The 13,360-nt window shown below is 35.8% G+C and overlaps 2 protein-coding genes across 3 annotated transcripts; one reads left to right on the forward strand and one right to left on the reverse strand.

Moving 5' to 3' along the window:
- On the reverse strand, nucleotides 1–4,224 carry LOC145108008 (anoctamin-like protein). Of its 2 annotated transcripts, none has more exons than XM_079044989.1 (17): nucleotides 4,106–4,224; nucleotides 3,308–3,508; nucleotides 3,077–3,146; nucleotides 2,881–2,996; nucleotides 2,687–2,813; nucleotides 2,514–2,614; nucleotides 2,335–2,426; nucleotides 2,044–2,148; nucleotides 1,682–1,951; nucleotides 1,451–1,583; nucleotides 1,245–1,358; nucleotides 1,082–1,152; nucleotides 873–1,003; nucleotides 718–800; nucleotides 518–625; nucleotides 278–436; nucleotides 1–201 (listed from the first exon to the last, which is right to left on the reverse strand). In XM_079044989.1, the coding sequence occupies exons 2-17, from the start codon at nucleotides 3,485–3,487 to the stop codon at nucleotides 76–78; spliced, it is 1,986 nt and encodes a 661-aa protein (XP_078901115.1). In that variant the 5' UTR covers nucleotides 3,488–3,508; nucleotides 4,106–4,224; the 3' UTR covers nucleotides 1–75. The 2 variants fall into 2 exon arrangements, with proteins under 2 accessions (XP_078901115.1, XP_078901113.1); XM_079044987.1 differs by having other exon boundaries at nucleotides 3,308–3,977; nucleotides 4,106–4,222.
- A 6,636-nt stretch (nucleotides 4,225–10,860) lies between these two features.
- On the forward strand, nucleotides 10,861–11,871 carry VPS46.2 (SNF7 family protein). Its single transcript, XM_079044990.1, has one exon. It carries the CDS (start codon nucleotides 11,080–11,082, stop codon nucleotides 11,689–11,691), a length of 612 nt encoding a protein of 203 aa, XP_078901116.1. The 5' UTR covers nucleotides 10,861–11,079; the 3' UTR covers nucleotides 11,692–11,871.
- The last annotated feature ends 1,489 nt before the right edge of the window (nucleotides 11,872–13,360 follow it).

Here is a 13,360-nt window from a genome sequence, read left to right on the forward strand (position 1 = left end):
TAATCCAAAAATGGGTGTATAATAATAATTATATACATAAATTCTTTTTCTAGTATCAAACAACAATCGAAAAAATCAATTACAATTAGCCTTCACCAACATCCCTCTACCACCAGAAATATTTCTCAAAAGTTGCTTAGAACACATGTTTTGTGCGTGTGTCGCGTTCTTCATTCGGTTTGCTTTCACCCAATCCGGTTCCTACCAAAAACATTTTCATTTTTATAAAAATATAATTCAACTAATTAAAAAAAAAAATCAAATAAAATAGTAATACCTCGGGTACAATCCTTGAAAAACCAAACTTTATAAGGAGTAGGACATGTTCCATTATTAGAATGGCTGCAAGTCCTGGAGAGATGTTCCATTTTCCTTCCCTATCATATAAACATACTAAAAGCGCGCAATTTGTGCATATCGATACCACTATCAGAAACTGAAAATTTAAAAAAATTTAAAATTAAATTAAAAAAACATTTTTTTTTTTGTTTATATAAATTGTAGAAAGAATTATGACCTGAAATATGTTAAGCCAAGCGCCTATTGTGGCATCAACTCGTGGAACTGGTCTTCTAAACATGACAAGAATCTTTAAAGCATCTGCTCTGATTTCTGTAATATTGTTCTTTATGACACAAAAACATGACAAGACTTTTTATGTTAAATTGCCAATGAAATAATATTTTATTTGGAAGAAGAAAAAGGTGTTTTATTTACCAATGCAGCAAAAGCAAATGCAGGAGGAAAAGCACAAGCAAACATCATAATCATTCCAAATTGCAAAGCCAACTCCAGAAAATCTGTGCAATATTTGTGTAGTTTTTATATTATGTTATATTTTGGAAAAATGAATAAATAAATTTATATATTACCATCAAAGAGCCCATCTTCAAGTTCATCACCAATACTTGCAGCATATACAGGCTTAAAGTACTCTTTTTCTACTCTTGAATTGAAAATATGTTTTCCACCTGCATACCCTTTCTCCCGTTTTCTCTTGTGACTTCACAAATGATGAGTCAGCATTTATTAATTATTCGACACTCAATATAATTTAAAAAAAAATAAAAATAAGACTTACCGAATAGCTCTGTATTTTCTATAACTGTATTTGACATAAGGCAGAGAATTCTCCATCAGATTCTCCAACACCTAGAGAACATTTTTGGATCAAACACTTTTTAAAAATTAAAAAAATTGTACATTTAAGAAAATGTCACTACACTTTTATAAAATTTTATTACCTCTGATATGATTAAACGTTGAATTATAACTTGTCGAAGTGTCATGAAGTTTCGATGTAGAACTGCATGATAAAGTATTCCAATGTATGATTGCATAAAGTAGAGACCAAAAACCTGCATTATGATTTATCAGAGATTAAATTTATATATATAAAAAAAAAAAAAAAAAAAAAGTTAAATTTACAAATAAGAATTTTGCTAATGACCTTATAAACCAAACTATTAGCTCTATATTCAGAACACTTGTTCTTTTCATCTTTAATTAACTTCACAGACACTTTCCCTCCAATTTGTGTAAAATACTGGATAGCAAACAGGTACCCTGCAGTCAACCCAAACCTGAAATATAAACAATTTATTATAAACTTATATAATTATATTAACAAATATTCTTTTTAAAGATCATGTAATTGTAAAAAGAAAAAAAAAGTACTCACTTTACAACATCAGATCCGATGCTTTCATACAAATGTGCATATGCTAATTCAAATGGAAGTTGAAGGCATATGATACTCAGAATAATAATTGCATCATTTCTAAATCTCATCATTCTCCCAAACCATTCTTCTCTTTGAAATTTTTCATTTTCTTTTCCTTTATTCTCCCCCCATTTTTTAGCTGAAGCTGCTGATGAATGAAAGGAACTCCACTCTGTGTCCATGTATTTGTAAGCAGACTCTGATCCAGCTGAATAACTAATTTGCCACCTATAAAATCAGGGAAAAAAAAGATTTAAGAATAGGTAAAATAACATTATTTATTATCTAAAAGTAAAACACAAAGATGTTATATAAATTACCTGGCTAAAAGGGTAGAGTTTTTTCGCTTCCAGAATTGGAAAAATAAAACTGCCCATGAAATTATGCATATAAAGAAAAAGGGTAGCACGAATAACTGCAAGGATCTGAAAAGAAAATAGAGAATAATTAAAGATTCAGATGACTGTTGTTAACTGATTGAGTTGTTTCTTTTTTACTTAATGAGTTTTTGGAATGTAAGGGTAAAATGGTCTTTTGGTCTCGTTCAGAAGATTTATTCAGTCACTTTAGAGAGAGAAGAGAAGAAAAAACCACAAAAGAAAGTGACATACCCAAAATCAACCAATTGCAATATAAGCCCAAACACTGCAGGGAATAGCAACCATTTTGTGTACATTCCAAGAAAAGCAAAATATGTTGCAATCTATATATAAGATAAGCAATCAATATAAACATTAATAAAATAGGCAATATATATATATAATTATATAAAACATCAACCCCTATTTACCTTTGTTCCATAGTAGGCATAGATCTCATCAATAGGTTGATTTGTAAGGTCCCATAAGTTTAATGCCCAACGTTTCAAAAGCTGTTTTCTCTTTGTTTCATCTATGAAACAAAATCAATGTTAATTACAAAACTAGATTGTGAAAAAAAGAAGAAAAGAGTTAGTCAACATACCATGAAGAGGAAAGACTTCTTTAACAATGGCTTCTGTCTCCAATTTCCACATAAGAGATTCACCAGGTTCCCAATTAAATTTTCTGCCATTAAATTTTAAAACTACAGCAGATTCGCCATTGTTAACCTGTCAATTTCAGTGTTTGATTTCAGCGACTTATAGTGAAAATGTGAAAGAGTAGATATGAACTTACGATTCCATATATCATGTGATTGTAGCAGCGAAAACGTTCACACCAACTGAATAGCGAACCATCTGCTTGTTTGATAAAAGCCTCGGATTCATCCCATTCGAATTGTAAATCCACACCTGCAACAAAACTACATGAAGAAGAAGGAAGAAATACAGGAAGATAAAGGGGAGAGTAGGATTATCGTGTGTGTCGTCACCTATATGAGTTCTCTTCTTCAAATGTAACTCAGCGGCTGCCTGACCTAAAACCTCCACCGGCGCTGCTAACTGAAAAAGAGAACATGTTGAAAGGGTTTTAATAGGGTTTTGAAATTCAATTTAGAAGATGCTGGATTTGCTTGGGTTTTCTATCATAATGTATAAGAAAAGAATCATATACGTTCGATGAAAACTATGCATGTTTTTGAAATGAATGTGGAGGAATGAACCTTGAGGAATTCATCGTGAAGGCCAGCAACTCTATCAACAATTAGACCAACTTTTTGAAATTCATAAACAAGAACTTCATCACAATCATAACCATAGCTGTCCCCAATATCGTCTACTACCCTCTTATGAATAACAACCCCTATTTCAAAAGCGGCTTGTTTCCCCTTTAATGTCTCCATTTCGGAATCTCCAAGAAATCCCTGAAAACAAGAAAATCCCTTCGGAAATTTGTTATTTGTGAATCAAAAACACGAATTCTTACAAAAACCTAACTCCTACAAAAAAAAAAAGGATTAAAGAAAATGGAAACGATATCATCAGGATCATCGTTTTAAACATGCCGACTAGGTCATATTTAGGGGTTTTTTCGGAATTGAAAATGTGTTTCCGCTGTAACGCAATAGAAAGGGATTCGAAAAGGAGGAGAAAAAGAATAGACAAAAAATCAAAGACAGGTGTCTGTGAAATCGAGATTTAGGGGTGTGATGGCGCATTGAGATTAAGGAATGAGTTGCCACGTGGGTTTGTATGACCCAATCGGCGCCGACTTGTACTCAATGAAGATGAACTTAAAACGATGAAGTCGTCATGAATTCAGCTGAAAGACAAATGTCGCACGACTATCGATGTGCATACATCGATTGCAACGCCATTCCTTGTTTTCCATATCTGAAAATACGAAATGCAGAGAGATTGGGACCATGAAAACATTTATTCCGATCAAAATCAGATGATAGGAATACAAGGTTCCTCGGATAAAATGGCAAGTGGCCGAAAACTGTCAGGGGATTGGTTACCGGCGCAGGCTGAGTGGATTTTCCGGCGAACTTGATTTTTTTGAAATTTGGATTCCTTCCTTCAGAGTTACAATCAAATATCAAAATAGCGTCAATTTAGCGGTTTTCAAATTATAGTCATAAGAATCATGAGAGATTCTGTTTTGAATGAATATTTGGAAACGATTAATTATTAAGAGTAAATTACAAAAGGGAAAATGACTTATATGGGTAACTATGTTTCAAAATCGTTCAAAAAATATCATTCAAGTTTGGTGTGTTTAAAAAACATCATCCAAGTAAAGCATTTGTACAAAAAACACCAAGGAAATACGTTCATTGTTCAAATTCGACCTTGTGGTAACCGGCAATTACCGGTAAAAAATAAATAAAGGAAAAATACAAGAGGAAATGATTCAAAATCGTTCAATAAACACCAGCCAAGTTTGGTATGTTCAAAAAACATCATCCAAGTAAATTTTTTGTACAAAAAACACCAACAAACTATATGTTTTGTTCAAATATTACCCACCGGTAACTGGCTCTTACAGGTTAAATGATAACTTGGTTTAACTATTATGACATGACATAATAATTATTGACAAAACAATAAATGATTTATTCCTCCTTTAAAAATCGATTTAGGGTTTCTTCATAAACGAATGACTTCTTCTTCTCCTATGATTGCTCTTCTTCTTCTTCTTCTAAAGTGATGATCTCGAACTCAAGTCCAAAACCCTAATTATTGACTTAAGGCAAAAAGGGCTCCGTTACCCCTGCCTCAATGGTACCTCCCCCTAAGGCCCAAATCCATAAAAAGTACAAAAAGGCATCTAAGCCCAACTACAAGGCCTCTAAGGCCCAATATGGCCCAAGAACCCCCAACATGGCCTTAAGCCCAAAAAAATGACCTGCTACAATCAGGTGGGCCCGAGCCCTAACTTAAACAAGTCCATGCATATGCCCAACATATGTTGAAGCCTCTGCGATCCGGATGTCGAGCCAGTACGCCCGATGTACTCCTAGCGTACGCCCAACGTACTCGACTAGGGTCAAGAACCGCCAATCTTCTGAAGGCCATAACTTGTTACGAACGGGCATTATAGACACCACGACTTGTTACGAACGAATATAAATTTGAATACATCGTACACAAGTATCAGAACCATATGCCAAGAAACATGCAAAAGAAATGGTACGAAACAATAAAATAACAAGGAAATGACAAGAGACGTGCGTGTCTGTAGACCGGATAATAAATGGGGCCCATTGAGGCAGGGGTAAAGGAGCCCTTTTTGCCTTAAGTCAAGAATTAGGGTTTTGGACTTGCGTGCGAGATCATCACTTTAGAAGAAGAAGAGCAATCATAGGAGAAGAAGAAGTCATTCGTTCATGAAGAAACCCTAAATCGATTTTTAAAGGAGGAATATATCATTTATTGTTTTGTTAATAATTATTATACCATGTCATAATAGTTAAGCCAAGTAATCATTTAACATGTAAGAGCCAGTTATCGGTGGGTAATATTTGAACAAAACATATAGTTTGTTGGTGTTTTTTTTACAAAAAGTTTACTTGGATGGTGTTTTTTGAACATACCAAACTTGGATGGTGTTTTTTGAACGATTTTGAAACATAGTTACCCTTTTGAGTCATTTCCTCTTGTTTTTTTTTCCTTTACTTATTTTTTACCGGTAATTGCCGGTTACCACAAGGTCAAATTTGAACAAAAAATGTACTTTGTTGGTGTTTTTTTGTACAAATGCTTTACTTGGATGATGTTTTTTGGACACACCAAACTTGAATGGTATTTTTTGAACGATTTTAAAACATAGTTACCCATATAAGTCATTTTCCCATTACAAAACTAGTCCTAGTATACCAAAAGTAGTTTAATTTGATTTTTATATTTGGACATAATTATATAAACGGTACGTGTTTTTGGCAATTGGTAATGAATTTTTTTGTAAATATGGTCTTTAAGTTTAAGAAAAGAAATTAAATATCTTTATATATATATATATATATATATATATATATATATATATATATATATATATATATACTCATTTGAAATGATGACAAATGTCTTAAATTAATGATAATATTATCCAAATAGGACACATGTCACCATTTTACATGGATAGAAAGATAAATGGCGTGTTCGGCAAAATTAACTGGTAGCGGATAGCTTGTAGCGTTTTGTTAAACGCTACATGAAGTAACATTTGGATTTGGAGCGTTTTGTTTAAACTAAACGCTATAAGTTTGTAGTGTCGAATGAGGCTTTCGGTTCAAAACGGAGCGTTTTGTCAAACGCTAGAAGCTAGAAGCAGGCCCGTCCCAGAGGGTCGGCGATAGGGGCGACCGTCCAGGGCCCAACTTTTAAAGGGGTCCAAATTTTTTATGGAAATTGTTATATTTAGAAGATAGTACAAGTAATTTTCTTTCAATTATTGAGTTATTATAAAAAACTTGATGACATTTGTGTATTTTAAGGGTCTACTTTTTTCTTTCGCCCTGGGCCTAAAATATGTTTGGCACGGTCCTGGCTAGAAACCCTCAAACGCTTCATAGCAAACACGCCCAAAACGGAAGAAAATGTAGAAGGATATTTAATTTCTCGTTTAAGAATTTTTGTAAAAATGATTGTTATAACTAACTATGTTAAAAGTAGGGATTATTTTTTATGCATTGATTAATATACCTTCATGTCATATTGATCATTTCTAAAATTTGTCTTAAAAAAATAAAATGTTATGTGCTCACCTATTTCACATGATTCCTAAGGAATTAAAAAGAATTGAAAACTAAAATCTAGCGCAAAACATGTTTTGCTTACCAACATGTTTGGTTTTCCAAATGAATTAAATCAGATTTCTATAATTATAAATGTATTTGAATAATTTCTAATTCTTTCTCCGTGCATCAAAAATCTATTTTAAATTTCATATATTTTTTTTATGACAAATTTGACCTCCCATTATGTACAAGATATTGAAATAAAAAACAATCATCTATGTTGTTTTCATTATCTTTTCTATGATTACATGCTCCCATCAATTATATATCTCTCGATCATTATTACCATCTCAATCATTATCATGGTTCTAAAAAACGTGCCATGGCGCGCCTCAAGGCGTGTCATGGCGCGAGGCGTGGTGTAGCCGTTACGAAAACGTCCAAGGCGGGTTTGTTAAGCGTGACGTCCAAATAACGTGTCAAGGCGCGCCTTATCGCGATATGACGCGAGTTTTTTTCAAGGCGCGGGTTTTTTTTGTTTTTTTTTTTTGATTTTTTTTATCGGACGTAAAATAATTGAATTTTTGTTAACTTTTTATATTAAATACTAATATAACAATTCTAAAAACTTGATATACTTGATAAAAATCAATAATTATATGATTTATCTCTTTTAATATGTATAAAATAGTCACGCCTTGAAAAACGTCATGGCTCGCCAAGGCTTGTCATGGCTTAACTTTTACCTTGCCGTCAAGCCACGCCTTACGTTATTTAGAACATTGATCATCGATTCCATCTATCGATCATCATTGTTGTGCTACCGTACTTCATATGTGATTAACCATTTTTGTAATATTTTGTTATATCGTCTCCGTTGACAAGTAAACCTCTCGATTTTTTTTTTTTTTTTTTTTTTTTTTTTTTTTTTGCAGTTAATTGTGTTTCAACATTGTTTTATACATTTTTCATTTCTGCTTCATCTTTGCATCATAGATAATAACATAATATTTTCATATTTGTGCTATTGTACTTCATCGTTGGTTTCTTCATATTAACTGTGTTCACCATTGTTTTATACATTTTCATTTGTGCTTCATCTTTGCATCACAAGCAATAACATAATATTTTCACATTTGTGCTACTATACTTCTTGGTTGGTTACTTTGTATGAACTATTAGTAACTATGTTTACATGTATACATACATGTAAAATACATTTTATAGTTCGTTGAGGATGTGCAATCAGACCTTTTATAAGTTTGCATACAAAGTGTTTTTGTTTTGACTTTGTGTTTTTTTTTTTTTTTTGCTTGTGTAGATCATTTTGTTTTTACTTATCTTACCACTTATGTTTGTTTTCTTGAAGAAGATGAGACAAAAATACATAAATTATTTAAAAACCATGTTTACCAACCATTAGATTCACAAAAGTCTGAGACATTGTTGAGTTTTTCATCTAGATTTGTATTTGATAAGATTGCTTTTTCAAATGACCAATTAATTCATTTTTACACTAACAAGCTTGTACCAACTAACTGCAAATGAACTTGCAACTTGTAACGACCTGAATTTCCCTTCATCAGTGGCGTTAGCTTTCGTTACTCGAATAAGTGTTTCTGCTAATAATTTCAGTTTTGTGATATTAAATGGAATGAATTAAAAAAAAAAGTGTTCCATATATTTTTCATTTGTGGTTTGTTCTTAAAAAATGTAACGTCCAAAATAATGACATAAAATTTCATTTTTAAATTAATAAATCGTTAATACATATCATTTTCATAAAATCAAGGTAGTCAAGATTTAGCAAAACATCATTAAATCAGAGTAGATCACAAAATGCGGAAACATGTGTGTGTGCCCTGCAATCATTCCAAGCTCTTCCATTTTTTTTTGAAAACCGAATCACCTGAAACATAAACTGAAAACCGTAAGCACAAAGATTAGTGAGTTCCCCAAAATACCACATACCATACATACAAATAACACGTAATGAGCCCCGCCCTATCATCAGGCCCTACGCGGTCATCGGGCCCCGTCCGACATCGGGTCCCGCCCGGCATCGAGCCCCGCTCGGTAATTGTTAACGTATCCCTCAGGGAGAACGTCAAAAAAAGAGAATTCAAACTAACGCCGAGCTTGGCCTGGTCAGAACCCAGTCAGACCCAGTCTGAGGCCAAGGTCGGGCCTTCGCCAACGCGAAGATCACTGGTGTGGCGACTAAGGTGCAGAACCACGCCTTAACCTCTCCTCCAAGGAATTACACCCCCGACAAACGTGGACCAATCAGAGAGTTCCACTTGCCCATCTGACGATAGTCACGATCCTCATAATAATTAAAAGATCCCCCTCTAGCCAATGAGAGGATGAGGCAAAAAGACGTGACAGAGGATCCTCCAATATGGGTCTGCCACGTCACACCCCACGAGGGAATGCTCAACATAATCAGTTGAAGGGCACACGCCTCTCAAACAGGTATAAAAGGATCCTTCTTCCCCATGAAGAAGGGGACGAAACTCTTTTTCTTGTGATTTACTCTTATCTCTCTCAGACCTCATACTAACTTTATCTTCGGAGCTTCGTCCCGGAAATTCCTCCCGGACCTTGACTAACGATCGTCTCTCTCTTTTTCACTCTGATATCAGGAGAAGAAATCTGCACGGATCTCATCTACAATCTCAACTCAACCATCTTTGATATATCACAGCATTTGGCGCCATCCGGGCGTATCTCTAGAACGATACATCCACGAAGCAAACCCAGAAAGCAACGATGGCAGACGACATCCCAGTGACATTAGGAACAGCGGAGAGAAGTCCGCTACATCCAATGCAATCACTAGATGGAGGGCAAACTTCCGTTCAGGAAGAACACGTTTCAAACCGCACACTAGTCTCACAGACACCATCTATTTCTACAGTTGAAAACGGCGGCAACTTACATAGCCAACCTATGACGCCCAACAACTAGTACACCTCCACACGTAGCAATCGTAACCACAACTCCACAGATTATCGCAACACAACAAGCAGAGATCCCTGTTTCGAAACAACAATCCTTCTCGCACACTTCGGGCACCGGAACATGGATCCCTCATAATATTCAGCCGCAACCACAATATCCCCCGATGGTCCACCCATACGCCACCATGGTAGTTTTGCCTCATGTTCCGCTATTCGTACAACAACCACCGATCTTCAACCATCATGTACAACAGACCCTAGGTTCATTCCCTGTACTGTCTCGGCCGCAAGTAACAAGCGTGTAGACCTCGACCAGTCAGGGATCTAGTTCATATGGATCCAGTGTTCAGTTCTCAGTAGCATCTGAATTCAACCCCCTCATGGCAGCCGCCCAAACGCTCAATCTGTATACGCAACAACACGTAGGATCAAGCCCATATATGGCTCCCTCGGCAGGGCAATACACAATCCATCACTTTAGATTGCCGCCAAACCTACATCAGTATCAACCGAACATCTCGTCGGTGGCCATGCATAAGTAGATGTACGCGAGCCCTACCAGATGCAGCAACACATGGCTTATGGTGATATGTCGTACTCATACATGGACAACCCCATGCGCAGCGCAAGCTCCAATTTCAACCATGAACGGTTGCAGTACGAGATTCCGCACACTGCGATGATACCAAACATGCCAAAGTACGACGACACTACAGACCCAGATGACCACATCGACAACTACGAGTGGACGATGACATCTCTTAAGATGGATCGTCGCTTCACCTGCACATATTTCCCCTGCACCTTAACAGAAAACGCAGGCAAGTGGTTCAAGTCTTTAAGCCCGGGCAGTATCTCGAGTTTTGAGCACCCGCACATATTTCCCCTGCACGCGCGCACACACACACACACACACACACATATATATATATATATATATATATATATATATATATATATATATATATATATATATATATATATATATATATATTAGTTTAATCGTTATCCCTAAAACTCATTCATTGTCGACATCGTATAACAATTTATCACACACGGATTAGAGCGTGTGATATCGGGACCCACAAGAGCAACGGTCATTCGTTTACGCTACCCGATCCCGTTCCTACAAAAAGCAAAACCCCCTATCGAAGACCGAAGAAAATTGCTACACATTCAAACCCTAGCTCAAAAGAGGGCTTTACAAGCAATCATCAGATTCAATTCAACGATCGAGTTAACCACCTCTTTATCAACTTCTTCTGATTCTCAACAGATTAACGAAAAATCATGGGGCAAGCTGAGAAATTAATGAACCAGATCATGGAGCTCAAGTTCACCGCCAAGAGCCTCCAACGTCAAGCAAGAAAGTGCGAGAAAGACGAGAAGTCCGAGAAACTTAAAGTCAAGAAAGCGATCGAGAAAGGTAATATGGACGGAGCCCGGATCTACGCCGAAAACGCGATCCGTAAGCGTAGCGAACAGATGAATTACCTTCGTTTATCCTCACGTCTTGATGCAGTCGTCGCAAGGCTCGATACGCAGGCCAAGATGACAACGATCAGCAAGTCTATGGGATCGATCGTCAAGTCTCTCGAGTCAACCCTAGCCACGGGTAACTTACAGAAGATGTCTGAGACCATGGACCAGTTTGAACGCCAGTTTGTGAATATGGAAGTACAGGCGGAGTTCATGGAGAGCTCGATGGCTGGAAGCACTTCTCTTTCGACTCCAGAAGGAGAGGTCAACAGCTTGATGCAGCAAGTTGCGGATGATTATGGTCTGGAGGTGTCTGTGGGCTTGCCACAACCTGCTGCTCACGCAGTGCCAACCAAGAACACTGAGAAGGTTGAGGAGGATGACCTTTCCAGGCGCCTTGCAGATCTTAAAGCCCGTGGGTAAGTGAAAGTTTCATGGTTTGTAGTAATTCTTTTTGTCTATGACACACTCTGCAATTTCGGATTGAATCTGTAAATTTGACTGGATTATACCTTATGTTTTCTCCTACTTTCTGTGCACACTATCTGCAATTTCGGATTGAATCTGTAAATTTGACTGGATTATATCTTGTGTTTTCTCCTACTTTCTGCTGCTTGAAATTAATCCTTCTCAATGCTATCTAAAGTCAAAAATTGAATCTATATGGATGATCTCGTTTACTAATTGTGATTTAGTATTAGAACAGTTATTATAATCTGCTTTTAGATGTTACTTTGTATCTTTTGGTCACTTGATGGCCATTTACATTATAGTTTTGATGTTGCATCAAATGGTGCCTTTGTTCTTTTGGGAATGACAAATTCTTATGTGTCTACCCTTGAAACTCTTTTTGTTACCTTTGAGCAAAACCCTTTTCAATTGGTATATATCTGGTGCCTGTGTTAACATTTTCAAAGTTCAAACAACCACCATGTTAGCATTTTTGTAATGAATCCACTTCTTGAAGTATAAGTTTGACCTTTACTAGGCTGGTGACAGTTAATCTAGACATAAAAGGCCTTAAGTTTGGCAGAAAAGTACAAATTTACCCTTTTACGGATTTTAGGTTCACTAAAGCCGGATGTGTGCAATTTTTATTTTTTCAAATCTACCTTATATTTCTGGCTTATTAAAACCTTTATGTGTGGCATAAATGTTGGGTTTTACTCTTTTTCCTTGTTCATAAAAGCCCTTAAGTTTGACTTTCTAGTTCATTAAAACCCTTAAGTTTGACGAAATCATTTCGGTTTAAAGGGTAAACTTGCAGAAATGTTAAAATCCGTAAAAGGATAAAACCGTATATTTTTGTCCAACTTAAGGGCTTTTATGCTATTCTTCTTTATATATTTGATACAATTGCATGTTTTGCATCAAACGTCAAACTAAAACAAACAAACGAACAAAAACTTGTTTTTCACAAAGTTCAAAATGGTTTTATAATTTCAAAGACATTATTTAAAACGTGTTTAAATAGAGTGGGAATTGTTTCTGAAAAGCAAGTGCAATATTTGGAAATAAGGTGCAAAATCCATTTTTAAAAATCTTAACCGTTGTGCCATCCCTTCCTGTAAGAGAATTGTCAAACTCTTGATCATTCAATCATGTCACCACAATATAGGGGACTCATGTTTTGTCTTTTAGCAAAGTGTAGGAATCCTATTATGTCTTCAAAGAGTGCAATTACCGCAATTTCGTGCATTCAGCTATGGAGATAAACTTGTATATATACACAATAGCAATAACACCAACACCAGGAATGAGATGGGGTAGGTAGGCAGATGTTGATAATCGAGCCTTGAATAGCGACCATGTCACATAAATGACCACCGACATGTGTGCCAACGGATACATGTTAGTGAGGCAAAAAGCTAACAATAAGTGAGCTGATATAATTAATTTTCTATTAGTTATCCAAGAAACTTCAAATGAGGCCAAAGGCACATATGCAATAGAACATGTCCTAAAACGTTTCAGTATGTTGTATCTTATGATGATCTACGAGTTGTGTGATAACGATAGTTGTAAGTCCATGTTTTGTGGGGGAGTTTAAGCAATACTTTGTGTGTGTGAGAGATAAAAAAATGTACATTTT

The sequence above is a fragment of the Lactuca virosa genome, chromosome 4 (genome assembly GCF_052849685.1).
Source record: "Lactuca virosa cultivar CGN04683 chromosome 4, Lactuca_virosa_CGN04683_v6, whole genome shotgun sequence".
In the NCBI taxonomy this organism is placed as follows: Eukaryota; Viridiplantae; Streptophyta; class Magnoliopsida; order Asterales; family Asteraceae; genus Lactuca; species Lactuca virosa.

Coding starts and splice junctions, on each gene's coding strand:
- LOC145108008 (XM_079044989.1), bottom strand. CDS start 3,487: ATGGAGACATTAAAGGGGAAACAAGCCGCTTTTGAAATAGGGGTTGTT. Junction 2,814..2,880: donor ATCACATGATATATGGAATC/GTAAGTTCATAT, acceptor TGAAATTGACAG/GTTAACAATGGCGAATCTGC. Junction 1,004..1,081: donor AGAAAATACAGAGCTATTCG/GTAAGTCTTATT, acceptor TCATTTGTGAAG/TCACAAGAGAAAACGGGAGA.
- VPS46.2 (XM_079044990.1), top strand. CDS start 11,080: ATGGGGCAAGCTGAGAAATTAATGAACCAGATCATGGAGCTCAAGTTC.